Genomic DNA, 22,692 nt, shown 5'->3' with positions numbered 1-22,692 from the left:
CATGGGAGGCACTTTGTTTCCCTAATTTGGCTTTCTAAAATTCGCGTTTTGTTGTAGTTTTTAATTTTCATGGCTACTATATACAAATTAATAGTTACCCAAAGACATAAATATTACTTTCAAATTACATTTGAGAATGTTGGTTCAATCTTTAAAAGTATTGCTGAGATTTAAGACTCCGTTGTGCCAGATTTACAGTTAACTTTACCCCATGACTCATAAAATAGAATATACCAATTAAAATTTTTAAATTAAATTAAGAATATACTATAATTTGTAGGAGAGCAATATTTGGAGAGAGTTTGTGATTTGTCTTAAATTTAAATAATTTTTATCATTTATTTATTTGAAAAAAGTATGGATTTATTTCAAAGGCATATTTATTGGTTACCTAGTATATGCCTGACAATATTCTGGGAATATAGCAATGAAAAGAATTCCCCCTAATTCTTTTATTCATGTGACAAAAACAGACAACAATCAAAATTTAAAAAGAGAGAAAACACGTGGTAGGTCAGACAGTGGTTAAGTGCTATGAAGAAAATGCATCAGGGAAGAGAGAGAGTGATTTCCAGGGTAGGAGCTGGTTGCAATTAAATAAGGTGGCTGGAGAAGGCAGACCTTGATATGCTAATATTTGAACAAAGACATGAATATGTGTTTCCTGGAGAAGAAAAAATGTTTCCCTCAAAATTAATAAATAGGCTGCAGAATATCATTATTATTTAAATAATGTATTTGAGACAAATTATGTCTTGATCTAAGCAAGATGTTTATTTGGTTCTGGCAATTGAATCCAGAGCCTTGCACTTGTTAAGCACAAACTCTACCACTGAGCTGTGCCCTCCCTGCTAAGCAAAATGAGTCAACAGACATGCTGCTAGAACCTTCCTTAGAGCTGTGGGATTCCCTCATGGTGTATGTTCTTTTTTCCATAGGATGTCTCAGTGGTATGAACTTCAGCAGCTTGACTCCAAATTCCTGGAGCAAGTTCACCAGCTTTATGATGACAGTTTTCCCATGGAAATCAGACAGTACTTGGCCCAGTGGCTAGAAAAGCAAGACTGGTAAGGAAAACTCACTGGAGAGAAGTTTATCTATACTTTAAGAATATTTATTGATGAGTGACTTGGAGCCATGTTTGCTGAAAGATGAATCTCATCAATGGCGTGGAGATTATCTGTTGCAGGAAAGTTTGATTTAGAAAATGCACATCTCAAGGAGGGGGCTTGAGGGTTAGGAAAGATGGTGGACATCATTATCCTAGACTCATGTATGAAGACACGAATGGTGTTACTCTACTTTGTGTACAATCAGAGAAATGAAAAATTGTACTCCATTCGTACACTATGAACTGAAATACATTCTGCTCTCCTGTATAACAAATTAGAACAAATAAAAAGTCAGCCTATTACAGTGATGCTGCCACATCCATATTTATAGCAGCTCAATTCACAATAGCTAAGCTATGGAACTAACCTAGGTGCCCTTGAACAGATGAATGGATAAAGAAAATGTGGTATATATACACAATGGAGTTTTACTCAACCATAAAGAAAAATGAAATTATTGCATTTGCTGGCAAATGGGTGAAACTGGAGACTATCATGATAAATGAAATAAGCCAATCCCCAAAAACTAAAGGCCCAATGTTCTCTCTGATATGCAGATGCTGGCTCGCAATAAGCAGCGGTTGGCGTGTGGGGGAAAATAGAAGTTCACTGGATTAGACAAAGGGGAATGAAGGGAAGGGGGAGAGAATGGGAATGGGAAAAACAGTAGAATGAATTAGACATAATTTTCCTATGTTCTTATATGAATATGTGACCAGTGTAACTCCACATCATGTACAACCACAAGAATGGGAAGTTATACTGCATGTATGTATGATATGTCAAAATATATTCTACTGTCATGTATAACTGAAAGAAACAAATAAAAATTTAAAAAATTGCACATTTCTACAAAATCAAATTCAGCAGTCATTAGTACTTTTAAGTAGTTTTGTCAGATTTAATTTGTGTTCTCCCAAATGCTTTGGAAAAGTTAAGTAATAACTTCTACAAAACTCAGGGAAAGTATAAAGGAAGAAATAATTTCAAAGAAAGAGAAGGGAAATTGCATGGAATTGGAAGGTGAGCCTCAGGGTTATACATAATTACATATAAGAGGAAAGGAGGGGTAAGAGAAAAATAATACAAGTGGAAGAAATGATTTACAGTAGAGGGGGTAGAGAGAGAAAAGGGGAGGGGAGGGGAGGGGAAGGGGGATAGTAGAGAATAGGATAGACAGCAGAATACATCAGTCACTAGAATGGCAATATGTAAATCAATGGAAGTGTAACTGATGTGATACAGCAATCGGTATACGGGGTAAAAATGGGAGTTCATAACCCACTTGAATCAAACTGTGAAATATGATATATTAAGAACTATGTAATGTTTTGAATGACCAACAATAAAAAAATAAATAAAAAAAAATAAAGGCCTGGCGCCTAGCTAAAAAATCAAAAAAAAAAAAAAAAAAAAAGAAATAAGTAGGGCTGTGGTTGTGGCTCACTGGTAGAGCATTTGCCTAGCATGTGTGAGGCACTGGGTTTGATCCTCAGCACCACATAAAATATAAATAAAATAAAGGTATTGTGTCCATCTATAACTAAAAATATTTTTTAAAAAAGAAATAACTAAAGTCATATTATAGTAAAATATTGACTAGAAATATGAAGATAGTAATAAATTAAGGGGTATCCATTTAAAGTGGTGTGTTCTATTTTACAATTCATTGCTTGCTGATTGCAAAAACTTTAAACATTCTGAAAGTATTTGACATTGAAAGTGAAGTCCCTGTTGATTTTTTCCCTTTCAGAGATCACTATGAATAGTTTCAGCAAAATCTTTTAAGCACTCTATAATGTTTCATGCTAATTGCATATAATAGAAACTATGTATAAACTGCTGCTAAGAACAATATCAGCTTAAAAAGAAGACCATAAAACCTATGAAACACTTAAAAGTTATTTTAAAATAATTTCAATAAAGAAAGCAATGTTTCTTTTGTCCGTGTTAAATAGCATCTAGAGTGAAGTGTGTAAATTTTATATCTCCTAGGGAGCACGCTGCCAATGATGTTTCATTTGCCACCATCCGTTTCCATGACCTCCTGTCACAGCTAGATGATCAATACAGTCGATTTTCTTTGGAGAATAATTTTTTGTTGCAGCATAACATAAGGAAAAGCAAGCGTAATCTTCAGGTATGACCTAGTTTTCATGTTTTAGTTCAAGTGTTTACCCAAGATATATTCAGCAAATAGTACTGACCATACACTCACTGGTATTTAGAGAAGTTGTAGAGATGTACATCCACTCCCTTTATGTGGCTAGTATGTTTAGTATAAGTAAAATAAAATCCTGATTCATTTTATAAGCACACAAAGAATTTTCAAGTTTAAGTGTATCACCTGTTAGGTGTCAGTAATTCTGGGAGAACCACGATACTGTAACCTATTTTGCTAAAAATTGTGGATATTGAAATCAAAGAAAAGGCGCTCTCTCTATATATCTATCTATCTATCTATCTATCTGTTTTTTAACTTTTGAAATTATTTATTGCATGACAGGATGATAGGTAGCTTTGACAGTTCTCTTTCAGGACTTGAAATTTTTTCAGATTTAATTTTTTATTTATATATGACAGCGGAATGCATTACAATTCTTATTACACATATAGAGCACAATTTTTCATATCTCTGGTTGTATACACAGTATATTCACACCAATTCATGTCTTCATAGTCATACAATAAACTCCAAGGAGCTTTAGTGATCTTAGTCCTTGGGGTGCAGATGAGGAATAAATCTGAAAATGGAAAGGTTTGACATCCCACAGGCCCTGTAGTAAGTTGGTCACTTGGTTAGACTCCACCTTGCCTTCCTTCTGGGGGAGTTGCCATTTGTTGGAAGAGGTGACCAAAGGACCATCCAAATGTGAGAAAATGTGCTACAGAGTTTTGGGAGTTCTTCAGATGTACTCCCAGTATGCCACATTTATTCTGTATTAGTGCATCTTTTATGTTTTAATAAAGGCAAAAGCTGTCACTTTCTTATTTCATGCAACATGACTAAACTTTTCACCTTAGATAATTGAAACTTTCTCAATTCCAGTGAGTGGGGAAATCAGATTAACTTTACATAAGTTTGCTCCCTTTCAGACTTTGTTTGAATGTACCTGTTATAAAGAACCATCCACAATTGACAGTATTTTTCAAACTATCTTTGACAACAGTAACAGGAAAAGTGAAATGAATATCTTTGGTTGTAATTCAAAGTATAAGCCAACAGCCAGATTAATTGAAGAATATCATAGATAGTTCTTACATCATTTGCATTGTCTTAAGATCCTAACAGACAATAAATAGCCTCAAGAAATAGATAATGATATTAAAGTAAAAGCATTATATGAAGGACTTGACGGTGTGCCTCAGTGTTAGAATGTGTGGTTAACATGTGTGAGGCCCTGGGTTCACTCTCAGCACTGGAAAAAATATTACATGAATCATGTGTGAAAATTCTTTGTTTTGAAATCAAGAAGTATTTTAGATATCTGTAATTAAGTTAAAGCAATTTCTGTCCTAATTTGTGAAAGGAATATTTTGATTTCCACAAAAATAGCTTATGAGAATTTAATAAATGAGGTATGAGGTTTCCCAAGGAATATAAGCAAGTTCATATCTATTTCTAATACATAATGGCTTAAACATTTGAACTTTGTTTCTTATTATCACCATCTATATCTAGGACAATTTTCAAGAAGACCCAATACAGATGTCTATGATCATCTGTAACTGTCTGAAGGAAGAAAGGAAGATTTTGGAAAATGCCCAGAGATTTAATCAGGTACTTTTTTCTAATTGAACACCAACAATTATAATAAAAATTCATTCATTCATTTCACAAATATTATCCAGGCCTAGATCAAGGCAGTGGTGAACATCCTTCTGATTTTATAGCAAGAAGCAGGGAAAGTCAGGTTGAGAGATTTTATGGAACCTGGCTTTACAAAGGATCCTAACCTAAAGGATCCTAATCCAAAAGATTCTTATCTGGGGACAGGTTTGTTTTGAGCTTCTCAGAGAACACCTGAGTCTTTGAACACCTTAATAAAGGCTTTTATGGTTTGAGGGAAGGTCCTGGTGTCTGGGGGTGTCAGAGACAGTAAAGAGGCACAACAGGAGCCTCCTTTCCACAGTACTCCAGCTTACTCCTGGCTGGGCAATACAGAAACATTTCTTTTTCCCCTCTTGCTGAAGTAACTGTTGCATTGATATATTTTCTATTCATACCAAAGTATGTATGCATGGGATGATGCTTCAAAATAATCCAGTTTGGGGGCCAGAGGAGAATACAAATAAAACAAGAATATCTATGAATTCATAATTAATTTTGAGGGAATGCCTAAACCCACTAAAAACAGAGCAAAAAACAAAGTTATAGACCAAGTTTACTTATAAATATCAATGTAAGTCCTAAACAAAATATCAGGGATCAGAATTAAATGCTACATTAAGAAAATAATGCATTATGACCAAGTAGGACTTATTACATGTTACCAGGGTAGCCCCTGCTTGGGAAATCCATTGTAATTAATTATGTTAATAGTGCAAGGAGAAAAAACATTTTCTTCTCTTCATAGATGCTGAGCAGGTCTGACAAAATCCAATGCCCATTCCTGATTTAAATGTCCCATAAGATAGGAATTGATGCATACTTCTTAAACATACTAAAATATACATCTCTCAGTTCTAGATACAGTAATTCACTCAGAGAACTCAAGTTAGAAACACATGACAAGGACGTTCACTATTTTGCTATTTAATATTACATTGTTGATATTGGCTAATGTAATTAGATAAGAAAAAAATCACTAGAAGCATAAGAATTAAAAACAACATAAAAAAAAATATGAGCTCTCCTGATTTAACTCATAATTTTGTGATGCCAATAAGAACAGCAACAAGTTGTTTTCTAAAACTGTACAGATGAATTCTGAAATTCATATGAAAAATACACACACATGAATAACAAGGAAACTCCTGAAAAAAATATAGCAATGAAATGGGACCAGCCCTATCAGACATTCTAAAAATTTTCTATAATTAAATGTGGTTCAAAGGTTCAGGCTTATATAGAGACCAATGGGAAGAGGAAGAAAAATCTAGAAATAAATCCAGGTGCATATGGAAGTTTATATGTACAGGTGGCAGTTCAAAGCCCTGGGGAAAATAGGGACTTTCCACTAAATGTAGTTAAGACAGCCAATTGCAAAAAGTTAAACTTGGACCTGTGCTTCACATGGAACATAGGAACAAGCATCATACATTTCAGAAATCCAGATAAATAATTAAAAGCTCTGCTGTGATATTGCACAGTAGGCTGACTGCAGATAATAACTATGTGCTACATATTTCAGAAAGCTAGGAGAAAGGATATTTCTTCACCATGAAGAAATGACTCATGATTGAGGAGATATGTTTATCCCAATTAAAACATTATATGTTTATGTATATATATATACATATAAACATTATATGTATGTATATACATATGTTGAATTTTCACATTATTATGTACAATTTTGTATTTTATGTATCAACTAAAAGAAGATAAAATTTTTAAAATGCAAAATATAAAATTAAAGGGCTGGGGTTGTGGCTCAGTGGTAGAGTGCTCACCTCGCACATGTGAGACCCTGGGTCTGATCCTCAGCACTACACAAAAATAAATAAGTGAAATAAATGTATTATGTCCAACTACAACTAAAAAATTATATATATATATATAATTAAAATATAAATAATATATATATAATTTAAAAAAAAGTAAGACATGAAACTATGCAAGTGCTTGGGAAAAAAATGGATGGATTCCTTTATATTCTTTGAGTAGGGAAAGACTTTCTAATATGAGGTCACTAATATGAGCAATCTAGGTATTAAGGAAAGATTAGACTGACTACCTTGAATACATAAAAAACCCCACATAGAATGTACTGTGAAGGACACTGTAAGAAAGATTGACAGTCATAGTTTTTGCTGTGTGGAGCCTTTAAACAAAAGTAACATCTTTCTAGAATCTAATCTCCATGAAAATAGGGGCCATCCTGTTTACCACTTAATGCCTGGGCCTACAAGGTTGGCTGACATTTACTAAGTACCTAGTGAGTGGGTGCTGACAGGGTACACCTTCTGTGATAAACAGACACCCAGGTCTGATTTCCTGGTATAACTGAAGATTCCCAGGCAAGTCTGGGTTTATATCTATTGGTTTTGTAATAGCAGATTTTCACTGAAGTTCTTAAAGAAATGCCTTCCAATTTCAGTATACCTCTGAATCATTTGGGATGGTGTTAAAATGGGGTTCTGGTTTAGCAATCAGATTAGGACCAGAGTTTACACATTCCAAAAGCTCCCAAGTGATATAAGATGCTGCAGGTCTGGGAACTGAATTTGGATTTGAAACTGATTTTGAATCACAAGGCTTTAAAATAAATAATGACAGGATTAATATGGATAATGTTAATGAATATACATAAAATGTACAGAATTTGAAAAACCCTGAAGTAATGCCTGTGTGATACCATTCGACTTTAAAAATTGATGGAAACTTCTAGAAACACTATTTATTTTAAGCAAGAACTGAGCCTAGGCTTTCTATAGCCTTTTAACAGTTTGCCAGCATTTTCCAGGGCCTCAGGAACTGAGCTGTTTCTTATTGACACACATGTGGGAAACTTGTAGTAAATTTTGAAAGTTCTAGGAGGTAGGTGGGGCTCAAGGTGTGAACTTGACTTTGGAGTGTAGCCAGTGAGTAAATGCATCAGTAGATGATGGCTGCTAACTATGCACTTCCCATTACAGGCTCAGGCAGGGAATATTCAGAACACCGTGATGCTAGACAAACAGAAGGAGCTTGACAACAAAGTCAGAAATGTGAAGGATCAGGTTATGGTGAGTATGGAGCAAAATGTGCATTTATTCTGTAACTGTTTATAGGGGAAGATGATTTCAGTTGCCCTGAGTGCAAATCTAGGAAGGAGTCTTTTGAGTAGTTGAGAAGAAAATTTTTGCTGAAGGTTTAAACCAGAAGTAAACAAATCAGTAAAGCCAGCGAACAGCTAGACTTTTTATAGTCCTATCATAACTTCCAAACATCCAGTTTATTTTTTGGCCTTCAAGGTCACGCAGTAAATGTTGACTTTGCCCCATTGTGCAATAAACTGCTGCACTAAACAGTTCTTCAACCTCCACACTCTCAAATCAAATCAGGGTGTTCTGGGAGTCACACAGAGCCTTAGGGTAAGCAAGGCCTATCTTCCTCAAGCACAATTTATTTTTTTCCAACCACATATTTTTATACTAAGACTTGGAGGAGGAGCCAAAAAAACATTTCATTGAAAGAAATTCCTGTACGTTTCTAATTAGAGTAAGATAATTGGCAGCAATTTTAAGATAAAACTTGCAAGATAGCATATGGAAGCAGAGGGCTGCCACAGCTCCCTTGTTGGCCTGTGTTAATTCCTCTCCACTGAGGTTCCTGAGGAAAGGTTGAGGAGCTCTGCTTCACATGAGGCCCACATTTGTGGAAAGGCCTTGCAGGGAGAGGTCCAGTCCTGCCCTGGGTCTCTGGGTAATACCAGCATGGCCTGGACTCCTGTGCTTTAGATGACACTTTTTCCAAACCCCAGACTCAGGAGCAATAGTGTCCTGCAATCTCCTAGTGGAACACAGCATTAAAGTGGAAACCAAGCAAGCTTGGTCTGGAAAAGCTATGGAAATCCAGAGAAGGATGTGTATAAATGTGATCAAATGCAAAAGAAATGAAGCTTATTTATAAAGCGCATGTACAATTTATTGTCCGAATTCAGATGTGTCTGAATAAGAGGCCCCTGTTAATAATTACACCCTGACAGCAGGTGTTCAACCAGGACTGTCCCAGTTAAACAGATGTGCATGGTCACCCTCCTCATTTTTAAGATCTGAGAAAATTTTCCATGAGCTTGCTTTGTCCTGCTGTGTGCTTCATGATGCAGTTGCTAAGTCACACCTTAGAGGTAGTCTCAGAAATGATGAGGAACAGTCAAAATTTAGGCCCTGAGCCAGGTAATAACAATTTGAGAATTATTACATATTTTCATTATTTTTTAATGTTATTACCTTCTTATCAGTGAGAATGATAGTATTTCACCTGTGTAGTTAGAGCTTCACAAGGCTTATTCATCTTGAAGGGAGCCAGAATTATATATTCCTGGATTCTGTAGAAGCAATAATCTGTTTCCTGAAGTCTTTGGAATCTGATAATCAGAGAAAAACTTGTTCATATCTTTATCTGCAGTCTATAGAACATGAAATCAAGACCCTAGAAGATTTACAAGATGAATATGACTTTAAATGCAAGACCTTGCAGAATAGAGGTAAGAATTAACCAGGAAAGTAGTGCCCCTGGGCTCTGTGCCTTCCTATCAACACCAGATAACAAAGGAAATCACTCCTTTACGTTTGCCAAGCATTTTCTAGCTCTGAGTTACTAATTTCGTCTTCTTGATCACCCAGACCTTCACATTTCAGACAATATAATTATTTGTCATGGGGCTTTCAGTAGCATCCCTGACTTCTTCCCACCAGATGTCAGCAGCACTACCCTTCCGCCCCCTGTGGTGACAGCCCAAACTGTCCCCAGACATTGCTGAATGTCCCCAGTGGGGTGGGCAAATTCACTCCCAGTGGATAACCACTGACCATGTGTAACACACCTTATTGTTTGTTGTATCTAGCCCACTGATTGGCATAGACTGGTAGATGTTGCTTCAAATATTTCAGCCCATGTGTATACACTGCAGATAGGTTCAGCATTTTTCTCATTTACTGTTTTAAAGCAGTTTCAATTTATTTTGTTGTTCCTGCTTACTAGTAACAGTAGTAGCAACTAAAAATAACACCAGAGTGTGTATTGTATAGAACAGGTAGAGTACCACATTTTTCCTTGTCTAGTGAACATTTGATTGTTAGGGAGAGATTATCAGTATGATTTGGGTAAACAGTGTGAGAGAAAGAAACCTCAACTACTAGTTGTCTACTTCTCTTTCCAAGCCATAGATGTATTTCATATATACTTTTTTTATCTGAAGTTTTGAATTTGGTCATTTATACTTAATTAATATTCTGACAGTGATTTAAGTAGAATAGTAGTACTGTTTCCAATTACATGAGTCACCGAAAACTAGTATTTTATTTCAATGTGCCCAGTTTTATACATTAGGGCATTTTTTGTTGTTGTTGTTGTTCTTTTCAATAAAGATTGAAGGCCAGACTTTGAGTTGATATCATATTTCTCCTAAATCTGTGTGACGGTTAGCTTTAATTTTTATCTTTTTACACATATGTATTTTTCCACTGTCTTTCAATTCACAGAACATGAAACCAATGGTGCAGCAAAGAATGACCAGAAACAGGAAGAGCTCTCTCTCCAGAAGATGTTTTTAATGCTTGACCATAAGAGAAAGGTAGGCCTTGCTTTCCAGAACAGCATGTTGCTTTTGTCACAGGCTGTAACTAATGGAAGTTAGTTTAGAAGAGAGGAAAAATTATTTTTATAACCACTTGGCTTAGAGCCCCAGTTGAGAATGAAAGGATATTTGCTTTGCTTTGGAGAAAATCTTTTTTTTTTCAGTGATTAAAAATGAATTTATTTCACGTGGTTTCTTCCTCTCCCTTTAGGAAATAGTTCACAAAATTCGAGAGCTGCTGAATATCACTGAACTTACCCAGAATGCCCTAATTAATGATGAGCTAGTGGAGTGGAAGCGGAGACAGCAGAGTGCCTGTATTGGGGGGCCACCCAATGCTTGCCTTGATCAGCTGCAGAACTGGTGAGTCTCCGGAGTGGAACACTGGCAGCTGACTGGCTGACCACAGAAACTCATAAAGAGCACCTTTAGTGAAATGAGCCCTGTCAAAACTTTGGTTTAGAGTTTGACATAGTCCAGCTTCTTCTTACCCTGGAAACTCTTGGAAAGTTCAGTGTTATGTGTGACTGTCACCATGGTCACCAAGTCTGCTTGATTTGGAGCATTCTTGGACTATGGACTGTATCATTGGACTGTACCAAAACCCTAGTGACGTGTTTGTTAACGTAACATATTTAACAACTTGAGTCCTGATGTTTTATTAAAAATAAAACATCTTGAGTCATTTTCTAGGCTTACATGAAATAGTGGTTTGTCATGGGCCACCCACTCAGCCGTCCATCTGGTAAGTATGAAATGCTGGCTCTGTGCTGGGACCTGGGCACACGAAGATTGATTCTTGGGCCTTGCCCTTCATTTCCCAGTGTGGAGGGGAAGACGATATGGGAATAATTCTGAACAGTGAAGGGTTCCAGATGCTCTAGCAAAAAGAGGGCAGAGGAGGTGGTCTGCTCTGGCTCTCTGAATGGGAGAAGTTCTTCCCAGCAGAGAGAGGAGGTAGGCGGAGGCCCAGAGGCAAGGACCCAAAGTTGGCACACTGGATGGCTGGAAAATGCTGGGGAGACAGAGGCAAAAGATGCCTCAGCTTGGTCATGAAGGTTCTTAGCTCCATGCTGAGAACGAGGGACTTAACTCAGGATGCACTAAAGGCAAAGGCAGGCTTTTGGCCCTAAGCAGGAGCTATATTTCTCTGATTTTTATTTAGAAAGGTCACTCTGGCAGCAGCTTGGAGAATAGAGACAGAAAGGCTGATTGGGATGCTTTTAGCATGTTACCGTGTCCTGGGAAGGGACCAAGAGCTGAACTTGGGGTGGACCAAAAGGGATGGAAGAGGTGGGATCTCAGAGTGAATCTGAGAGGATGGTGGCCTGAGACAATTGCCAAACACCCAAGCACCAGAGACCTAGTGGGGTTATTTTCATGAGATTGCAGTGCTGATTTTTTAAAAATCACAGTTAATATTCAGCCATTTTTTTATTCTGTGAATTAATTGCCTGTACATATTCCAAATTTCTGGTGGATTAGAGCAGAGCTTCCCATCCCAGACGGTGCCTAGATACTGACCCCCTGAGCCCTCCAGGTGGTCAGGGAAGTGCTGGGGTGTCTGGAGCCCCCTAGTGGTCATCAGAGACTGTAGGCACTTCTTCCTGAGCCAGGAGTACCCTCCAGGGTTCCCCAGGTGTAGGGTTGTTTCCTGTGTGCCATGACTGGGACTGGAAGTGGACTGGGAGATGCTGGGCAGCATCTCCTTGGGAACTCACCAGCCACCACCCTGTATTCACATTTTTGTGGTGGAGAATGGCTCTCAGTACTTGGAACTGGATTCAAGAAGTAAAACTACTAAGCAAAGTTAACGTTCTTCAGCGGGAAGATGTTTTCAAAAGATTTCATCTGTCATCCTCCAGGCAAATAAAATGGCCCTTCCACAGCACACCTGGGCTTAGGGGCTATGTCACTGACTCTAAGGAAGGAAAACCTAAAAGCCATCTCTAGGTTTTCTCACTGCCTTCTTATTTTAGAGTCTAGGTGGAGCCTATTACTTTCTCCTCTCACTTGAGTGAAACAGTGGTCTTGGTTCTTTCCTCCCCCACAGCCTTCCCTCCCCTTCCTGCACGGTCCCACAGCTTCCAGACTCTCTTTTGCATGGTGTCTCTGACAGGTCTCACCAAGGCTGGTTGCTCATGGTCACTGTCTTGCTGTAAAACTTCCACGGAGCCTCACTGTCTCGCACCGCCTGAAGGCATCCCCTTACATTTCCCCTTACATTTCCCCTGACTCTGCCTTCTTCTTTGCCCTCTTTAAATCCCAGATACCTTTAAGGTCAATTGAAGTTACAGATCACCTGGAAGCTCTGCCCCACCCATCTCTGCATGCTAGTGTAGGTCTCCGGAGTGTACAGAAGCTTTGGATCCAGGCCATAACCATTCAGTGGATGTTATTTTTTTTTCCTCCAAAATAACTGAACTCCTAATGACAACATAAGCCTCGCCTCCCCCACCCTTCCTTCACTTCTCCCTGGAGTGTGGAGTCCACAACATGGGTAATGTGTGTTGCCCAAACAGCTCATGGATTTCTATGATTCTCTTCAATCCAGGCTGCTTTGAGACTGTTGCTCATTGAGACACCTGTGTCTTGTACCTTCCCAGGTTCACCATAGTTGCAGAGAGTCTGCAGCAGGTTCGTCAGCAGCTAAAAAAGCTGGAGGAACTGGAGCAGAAGTACACCTACGATCACGACCCTATCACAAAAAATAAAAAGGTGTTATGGGAACGCACTTTCAGCCTCTTCCAGCAGCTCATTCAGAGGTAACTCCAGGGGGATTTATTTGCATCTACTGCAGTTGATTTATGCAGAGGAACATCTTTATAGCAACTCAGATAATTTAGAAGGGTTTAATATTTAATAGGATAGACACATTTCTTAATGGCATTTGACTTCCTGAATTCCTTGCTTATGCTAGTGGTCCTCCAGTCTTCCTAGGCTGAAATCCACAGCACCCTTACTTTTTACTGCCCCTCAGCCACTCTATGCCAGGATCTAGCATGTCTGCCACCAGGGTTTTTATCCTCTCCTTCCTGTACCTTGACCTCATGGTGTTTCAGGTTCTCAAATCTTCTTTCCTGAACTCTTACATAGTAGCCTCCCAACCAGGCCCCTTTTCCAGCCCGTGCACCCTAGCTCCTGAGACCTAGGGGTGTCTCATCACTTAGCAAGTGGGGCACCTCAGCTGGACATTCTTGGCCTACTTCCACAAACTGGACCTGCTGGCTGCTCCTCTCAGCTTCTTCACATACCCCATTTCCATGCAGATGCCAACTTGCCCTTTCCTGGGCCCACGCTGTACAGCTTCTTCTCCATGGCTCTATTTCCTTTACCTCAAGCCTTCTTGTCACACCTACTGTCCTCATTATATCACCCTGAAGGTTTTAGTTTGTGCCTCGCCATTAAACCTTCCCAGAGTTCCCAAGCAGATATTCTCTCCCTTGCAGACCTGCCCAGTTCATTCTCTATTCCTCTCCTGTTCTGCCTTTGATTAGAAAATTGCTTATGTGTTTCTGTTATCTTTGTTGAAAATGGGAAGGTTCTTTGTCATTCTTCCTCCCCACCCCACCCCCATGGGGCTAGCACAATGCCTTGTAAAGAATAGTTTTTCCAAACTAAGCAAAAGAGTAGAGTTCCTATTGCAAGTGTCTTTCTTTCTTTCTTTCTTTCTTTCTTTCTTTCTTTCTTTCTTTCTTTCTTTCTTTCTTTCTTTCTTTCTTTCCCTCTTTCTTTCCTTCTTTCTTTCCCTCTTTCTTTCTTTTTCTTTTTTTGTTTTAACCTTAACTTGTCATTGAAAATATTAAGGACGTTTGAATTCTTTTATTGAAATATTTGATTCTTAATGCAAATTTGTAAATGAACATAAATGATTTTAGACTCTTCACTGTTGGATAGTGTCATAAGTTTTTACAATTACTCTGGTTTTGTTGTTGTTGTTGTTGTTTATTTGTTTATTTGTTTTGTACCAGGGATTGAACTCGGGGGCAATTAACCACTGAGCTACATCCCCTGCCTTTTTTTTTATTTTTTAATTTGAGACAAGGTTTCACTAAGTTGCTTAGGGCCTTGCTAAGTTACTGAGGCTGGGCTTGAACTTGTGATCTTTCTGCCTCAGCCTCCTGAGCCACTGGGATTACAGGCTTGCTTGGGTTTGGGGATTTCTCTTCTAACTAATGGAATTATTTTGTCCATACAATTTGTCAGATTCCTGCAGACTGGTTTTTAGGTTATGTTCTCTATTTGTTTCCTAAGGAAAATTATTTCTTCTTTTACTGCCTCAACCTTGATGGACATGCTAATTTGTCTATTCTTTCTGGGTATTTATAGTTCATTTGTGGTGGAGAGACAGCCATGCATGCCGACTCATCCTCAGAGGCCACTGGTCTTGAAGACTGGGGTCCAGTTCACTGTGAAATTGAGGTAATAAAGATGTACTTCCATATGCTATCTGTCCTGTAGTTTGTACCCTAATTTTCTTTTACATAATGGTTGTATAGGTACTTTAGAGGAAATAATTTTTCATGAAATAATTTAATATGAATTCTTACTTAGAATATCCAAGATTCTATCCTTTATGCTCAGGATAGAAATATAGCCAATTTATATGCAAATATATACACACCTGGGATTTTTTCCAAATGTAAATGTAATGCATATTCACAGTAAAAAGGAATATAGAATTGCAGAAATGCATATGATAAAGAGTGAGAAAGTTCCCCAGCCACACCTTGAGCAGAGGCTCATAACCTGAGCTTTATGAACCCCTAAAACTGAAGTATTGTATGCAGACATAGATTATGACATACATTTTTCTGGTGAGCTCATAGCTTTTATCAGTTTCCCAAAGTGGTCTGTGATCTAAGTCTGTGGACCACAACAGTACAGAGCCTTGTGTTTGTCTTTCATTAATTTTGTCTATGTCTACATAAATATGTGTAAATCCATGCATGTACATATATATTTCATACATAGGCACATATGCACATAAAATTCAGGACAAATAGTATTTCATTTTTTAGAACTAGGCTTCTACACAGGTGGTATTTAGTAGCTGCTTTTCTACTTGTTGATAATGGTAGACCTGGTCTGGGTGAGAACATGCAGCTTTGCCCTGTTCTAATGAATGGGTGCGTTCATTTACTCTTTCCTCTAGAGTTGAGCAGTTAGACCCTGAAGAGCTGGGCTTGCCTTCAGGGTTGGCCATTGTTGATTCAGGTCCACAGATGCTGCTTCCCTGCCTGGAACAGTTACAGTAGCACAGATAAGCACCCATGGGATCCACAACTCACAGTGGGCAGGAATAGTGGACATCTGATCCTGGCCCCTGCTCCACTGAACAGAGCTGACCAGAGACCTGAGCGTTCTTCCCCACAATCCCCAGCTAATGGAGCAGAGGCATGTGATGTCTCAGCCCAGTCTCATGCCTTCCATCTTTCCGTACCTCCATGGAGTGATAAAGCCATACCCTCATTTTTTCTGGTTATGGATGATAGTTTTTATTTTCTCCCAAGAGGGCAGAAAATCAGATAAAAGTTTTATAGAGTAACATTCACTATTTTCACCATATAGATTGGCCCAGAGTACAAACTTTGATGAACTCTGTGTTGGCAAGTTTATTTGAAGAAGCTGCTACTCTCACTAATTTTCATGAGAATGTAGAATTAATACTGTGTGCCATCAGAATTTAATATTAAATTTTGCCTCCAACAATTTTATAGCTAGGAATTGACCCTATAAATGCACTTAGGAAAAAGCTAAGTAGATATGAAAGCGTGTCAGTTTCATTGTTTGTAAAAATCAAAAATTGGAGGGGGAATATTTTATATAAATGTACATATATGGGGAATTGGCATAATAAGTAAACTGTAATAGATAATTTTTTAAAAATAATGTCTTTATTTTTCTTTCTAGACTGTTGGTGAAATTGCAAGAGCTGAATTATAATTTGAAAGTCAAAGTCTTATTTGACAAGTGAGATATTTTTAATATTATCTAAAATACATGTACTATTGAAATACTGATTTTTTTTTTTGGAAGAGGGGTACCAGGGATTGAACTCAGGGGCACTTGACTACGAAGCCACATCCCCAGTCCTACTTTGTATTTTATTTAGAGACAGGGTCTTACTGAGTTGCTTAGTGCCTCACTTTTGCTGAGGCTGGCTTTGAACTCATGATCCTCTTGCCTCAGCCACTCAAGCCACTGGGATTATAGGTGTATGCCACCATACCCAGCTGAAGTGCTGATTTTATTAACCAAATATGGACTCCTTCATTAAATGAGCTGATTTATCAACTGTTCAACCTTTCTGCACTGGGAGGAAGTTTGCCACCTCCCTGGGGATCTAGGGCTGAGCCCAGGGTCCTGACTCTGCTGCCTATGAGCAGAGGATCCATCCTAGTCAGATTCACCAGAACTGTTATAAATGATCCAATAGATTTAAATTAATGGCGCTTGATCCAACAGAGCTGAAGATCCAGCTGTAAGATTGTGGCCAGCTGGGAGGCTGTCGTTTCTAGAGTGAGGTTACAGGCATTGGGGGGCATACATGGAGACTGCCGCTGTCACCCTTTTCTTTTTGGGTTATCGGGGACCCAAAATTGGGCAGCATCTCTCATGGGGGTCCAGATGGAGCAGCCCACCCCACTTTGCCCTTAGACCTCAGACCTGAACTAGCAGTGACTCACCATTTACCTTGCCAGGTTGTCTCCCCCCACACGTATTTAATGCTTTTGTTATCTTGTGTTATCTACTGATTTAGTAAGTTTTCAAAGCATTTAAGAGAATTCAGATCATTTTCCTCTGGCTTTTGGCTTTCTGCACTCATGTAAGAGTCATCTTCCTTGTAGTACTGCCTGCACCTTTGTCTTCCCTTTGGGCAAGCCATTTTGTTAGACTTCTCTGTAAACTAGTTAGCTTTTGCTGCAGAACAAACCATCCCTAAAACTTAGTACCTCAATGCCCAAAAACCTACTGTTTCTCATATGCTGTGAGTTGTAGATGGCCCTTCTGGTCTGGGCTGGTTTGGCTGGAGATGACTGGTCTAGCGTGGCCTTGTTACATATCAGGGGTCTCAGCTGGAGTAACAGGGTCCTCCTTCATGTGTCTCTGAGAGGCCGCCCTGAGCCTGTCACATGGCGACAATGTTCTTCCAGCAGGTGGAGGCTAGCCTTGAACTTGTGCAGTCAGTCCCATCCATTCTGTCATTAGAAGCAAGTCAAGGCCAGCCGAGGTACAAGGGATGGCAAGTGCTTCTCAGGGACAGCTCGCCACACTGCTTTTGCTCAGTTCTTTCAGCTTGTTTGTGCCCCTTTGTATTCTCGGTCTGTTCAGCTCTTTTTTTCTTCTTCCTTTGACAAGGCAACTTTGAATCATACTGTTACTTTTATTTTAAATTCTTTTTTTTTTTCCGAATAGGGAAAAATAGGTCCCTTTTATACTATTATTATTTACAATGTCACACTGACATTCTAGCTGAGATAGGAAAGGAAGGGCAGCTAACTCCTGTGAGTGAGCTAGTGATTTCTCATTTACATCTATGCCACCAACAGATACATTATTTGGCCCGAACATGACAGTCCCTTTTAGGTAGTTAGAAAGTCCTTAAAGGTGCTTGAAACTGGGTACTTTATATAAAGAAAATAGGTCTATTTAGCTCACAGTTCTGAAGGCTGTGAATTTCAAGATCAGGTGAAAGCGGCTGGCAAGGGTCTCGTGTTATGGCACAACGTGGTGGGTGGTATCCCATGGCAGGCATGTGAGAAGCTCATGGTGAGAGAGGAACCAAAAGAGCAATCTGGGAAGGCCAGCTGTGCCTCATAACAACCGGCTCATGGAGTAATCAGTGCAGTATCACAAGACCTAGCCCACTCCTCCAAGGCAGGCCTTGATGGCTTCTAAGGGCAGCACCCCAGTGACCTAATCACTTCCCACTGAGCCTCACCTCTGAACATCACCACCCTGGGCACTAGGCCTCCCATACAGTAAGCTTTTGGGGACAAACTGTATCCAATTGTAGCTTGCCAAAGTGTTCACTGAATTTATATGAGGTGTAAGATCTTTCAAGATTTTAAACTCAAACTGAAACGTGCCTGTTTCCCCAAATAATCGACTGTTCTGGTACTTTCACAAGAGCATTGAAGATAACAGAGAAAAAATATATATATATAAATTAAGCAGTCACCTTGGAAGGTCCTCGGGGTTCTGTGGCACCAGAGCAGTGTGCCTGCTGGAGCTCCAGTGCAGAGCGAGGACTCGGCTCGTGTTTCTTGAGGTTGTCCTCTGCTCTTTTCACCCCTCGGCTCCTCACAATGTCCCCTAGGGCTGGTGCTGTTAGCTTGTTGGACAAACAAGGAACGTGAGGCTCAGGTGGTTTCTTTGCCTGAGATCCTTGGCTTGGTGTATACGAGTGGGTGGAGGAAGGGAGTGAATGAGTCAACAGGGCAGCAAACCCACGGGCATGAATTTATTTTTACTTACATACATATTTCTGTATTTCTTTTAAAACTTATTTCAGTCTTAAATGCCCATGTGTAATTTTGTATATATCTATCTTTTTCCCCCAGAGATGTGAATGAGAGAAACACTGTAAAAGGGTACGTGATGTATTTTGTACTATAGTTTGTTCTCTTGTTTGTTTGTGTCTAATAGCTTGAAGCCTTTTAATTATTTTTCTCCTGTATGGTATAGATTTCGGAAATTCAATATTTTGGGGACACACACAAAAGTAATGAACATGGAGGAATCCACCAATGGAAGTTTGGCGGCTGAATTCCGACATCTGGTAGGGAGACCCGCAGGCTTCCCCTCTCAATACTGTCTGATCTTTTAGCACTCTTGACACTGGAGTGGCACTCAGTGGCACTTTGCAGTGATGGCTTCTCATCACCCGCCCTTAGGGCATCCTGCTTTGTCCTCCTCCTCCAGGGTTGTTCACTCTGCATTCCACTTGTCTGTCTCAGAAATGCTCCTTTAAGCTGCAGCGGTCTCAGTTCAAGTATTTCATAAACCTATGTGCACATAAGTTAGAGCGGCTCTTGTGGCTCCAAGATCTGGGACCAGTCATTGTGGGCCCCTACAGTTCCCTCAAGGTTGTGGCTCCTGACTGCTCCTTCTCCCGCTCTCCATGTCCCCAGCAGTCTGACTCTACCACTTTCTCTTCCGAGAAGGAGCCCCCCTTCTTCAGCCTGGCAATAGAAATTCAGGGGGCTGTTTTAAGTGGGCGCTGCCTTTTTTTCTGTGTCCGTGAAAAGAGTGGCTGCCAGATGTTCTGAGGCTCCCAACATCTGGGCTGAGCCTGAAGGGAGGGTGGAGGCAGCTTTCTCCTTAGCGACCATCCTCTGAGCCAACAAGTATCATAGCTAGATAACTGCACACTGGGTGAGATCCTTGGTGCTCCTGGGGAACGTGAGGGTATCCAGAGCTGTCCACTGACCCCACATGGCTCACTGGAACCTGGGGATTGAAATCTGTTTGAGGGAAGTTTTATTTGGGACTGGCATCACTAGAATCTAGCTAGAAGTCTCTGCTGAGGGAAGGAGGAGGAGAAGCTGTCTCCAGATCCTGGGGGACAATGAAACAGTCACCAAGGGCACTTGGTGGATTGTTACTGGGGTAAGGAGAAGGATGCTGTTCACAGGCAAGGGCCATTTTGCCTCTTGTTCTGAATTCTAGAGATAATGTCATGTCCTTTCTAGCCCTTCCATGGGCTGTTTTAATCGGGTGATGCCCACTTTCGTCTGATTTGTAAATGAAGACATGAACTTTGATGGTGAACATGTGGTTTACTGTGATGTTTCTTGTTTTATAGCAACTGAAAGAACAGAAAAATGCTGGCAACAGAACTAATGAGGTGAGGGTCTCTGGTTGTATGGGCCCTGATCAGGCAGGTCTTCCAGTGGGGGTGTGTCTGTGGTTCTGGTGGCCAGGCAGGAAAGGGAACTGGGTGTATCTGTGATAATGGGGCCTTCTTTCATGCTTTATAAAGGTTGTCAAAGAATTTTGCTTATGACCTCATTGGACCCACACAGACAGCCCAGTGGGGTGGCATGGTGGCATGGTGGGCTTCGGTATTCTTCTCATCTTCGAATCTTGAGGAAATTGAGTCACAGGAAGCTTGTAGGATTTAGCTCGGGTTTCTGAGAACTACTGTCAGCTGGAGTGAGAGGTCAGTTTATGACTACATGCCAAACTCCAGGTGTTGAGAGGGTTCTCCTGCCTGATATCCCCTACCCAGTAGCAGTGTTTTCACAGTTTCTTCTCACAACCTGATCCTCGAGGAGTTGTGTTGTGTTTGTGATGCATTAAAAAATGATCTGTGGACCAAGGACACAATGTCTGGTTTGGAATGTTTGGTTTGGCCTGTTTTTGCCCTTCCACATCACGACCAGTGGAGGTCACTAGAACAATGAGACACATGCTGGTCTGTTCAGCACGGACACCTTCCAGCCCCAGTTTGCACTGAAGCTGTCTCTGTGACCTCCTGGGTCCAGCAGCTGCCCTCCCTAGTTCTAAGTTGTCGTGATGCTTATGTTACATAATGTGTGTGAAGGTGCTTTGAAAACCATCTGTTCCTACCTATACCAAAGCACTTTGTGACCTGCCATGCTCAGTGGGAATCTGCTTGGAAAGTGAGTTCTTTCCCTGAATTCCGTGAGAGTCCAGCCCCAGAGCCTTAAGTCATGAAAAACCCTTAAGAAGTTGCTTTTGCCCACTGATGTTTCTTCCTCTGAATTGATATCCCTTGCTATAATTTCAGACATTTTATCATGAGAGAACACTGAGAGGCTTGGAATAATCAAATCTGGTTTAAGTTATTGAATATTGGAGTCTTCTGAGTTACAGCAGATTGGGTCTAGTACCCTTGCAACCTGTTTATTCAGGTTTGGGTTTTTTTGTTTTTTGTTTTTTGTTTTTGTTTTTGTTTTTGTTTTTGTATTGGGGGGATTGCTTAACCACTGAGCCACATCCCCTGCCCTTTTTATTTTTTATTTTGAGACACAGTCTCACTGAGTTTGCTCAGGATCTCACTGAATTGCTGAGACTAGCTTTGAATGTGCAGTTCTCCTGCCTCAGCCTCCTAAGCTGCTGGGATCACAGGTGTGCGCCACTATAGCTGGTGTTTATTCAGTTTTGAAATTTGTACAATCAAGGACTGAATGTTTACATTCTCTCTTTCTCCTTTTTTTCCTCTCCCAAGGGTCCTCTTGTTGTCACTGAAGAGCTTCACTCTCTTAGTTTTGAAACCCAGTTGTGCCAGCCTGGCCTGGTCATTGACCTCGAGGTAAGATTTCCAGGGTCTCAAGGTAAAAAAACTTTATTTTTACTTCTAACTAGTTAGAGTTTCTCAATTTTTGTTTTATCGATATTTACTTAATCATAAAAAGTGATGATCTTTTTCATTTAATACTATTTGACATTAATCTAAGGGTCCAGGAAGCTAGAGAATTGAATTAGCCTTCAGATTCTGTAAGCTAAATATTCCAGTTGAGATAGCCGTTGTTAACTTTTTTATATTAAGTCTTGGAACATATATCTTAACTGAAAAGTATATCAAAGATAAACTGTGAACAAAAGAATCTAACCTTACATTTAAAATTTTCAAATATAAAATGTATATAAAATTACAAATAACCCATTTGCTTAAGCTGTTGTTTCAAGGTGATAAATCTGTGATTCAGATGGTTTCAAGGTCTTTATCAACTTTCAGACGACCTCGCTGCCCGTCGTGGTGATCTCCAACGTCAGCCAGCTCCCTAGTGGTTGGGCCTCCATCCTGTGGTACAACATGCTGGTGGCGGAACCCAGGGTATGGAAAACACAGTTGCGATTGTACTAAGGGTGAAACAAAGATCCCACGCTCTCATTACCACACCTTCAGAATAGCCCCCAATGGCCAGATATTAAGGGAGAAGTGACAAAGTCATGTGACATTTCTAAGGATCTTAAGTAATTCTGGGAGAGCGAAGCACAGACACTAGAAATGAGAATAATGATTTCCTTCATGTAATGAGAGAGCTCAGGCAATTGATGATTTCGTACCACTTTTATTGTGGAAGAGGTCCTTTACTGCCTTTTTTTTTTTTCTTTTTAATGTATCACCTACTAGGCAAACATGCTGAATTTTTACAACA

At 39.7% G+C, this 22,692-nt stretch overlaps 1 protein-coding gene across 1 annotated transcript in view; it reads left to right on the top strand.

Moving 5' to 3' along the window:
• The window catches only part of STAT1 (signal transducer and activator of transcription 1), a 41,771-nt gene that overhangs the window by 2,144 nt on the left and 16,935 nt on the right, over window positions 1-22,692 (top strand). The window contains exons 3-17 of the mRNA XM_081260478.1: window positions 939-1,067; window positions 3,108-3,252; window positions 4,795-4,893; window positions 7,914-8,003; window positions 9,388-9,466; window positions 10,464-10,555; window positions 10,770-10,921; window positions 13,165-13,323; window positions 14,888-14,980; window positions 16,472-16,531; window positions 19,126-19,155; window positions 19,250-19,343; window positions 20,370-20,411; window positions 21,759-21,842; window positions 22,269-22,367. Coding sequence (XP_081116604.1) covers window positions 940-1,067; window positions 3,108-3,252; window positions 4,795-4,893; window positions 7,914-8,003; window positions 9,388-9,466; window positions 10,464-10,555; window positions 10,770-10,921; window positions 13,165-13,323; window positions 14,888-14,980; window positions 16,472-16,531; window positions 19,126-19,155; window positions 19,250-19,343; window positions 20,370-20,411; window positions 21,759-21,842; window positions 22,269-22,367 — 1,446 coding nt within the window. The 5' untranslated portion in view covers window position 939. The remainder of the gene's footprint in view (window positions 1-938; window positions 1,068-3,107; window positions 3,253-4,794; window positions 4,894-7,913; window positions 8,004-9,387; window positions 9,467-10,463; window positions 10,556-10,769; window positions 10,922-13,164; window positions 13,324-14,887; window positions 14,981-16,471; window positions 16,532-19,125; window positions 19,156-19,249; window positions 19,344-20,369; window positions 20,412-21,758; window positions 21,843-22,268; window positions 22,368-22,692) is intronic.

This window comes from Spermophilus citellus (genome assembly GCF_964194105.1).
Source record: "Spermophilus citellus genome assembly, chromosome: 11".
Lineage (NCBI taxonomy): Eukaryota > Metazoa > Chordata > Mammalia > Rodentia > Sciuridae > Spermophilus > Spermophilus citellus.
Note: the sequence above shows the minus strand (reverse complement) of the source record. Positions and strands in the feature narration are given on the sequence as shown.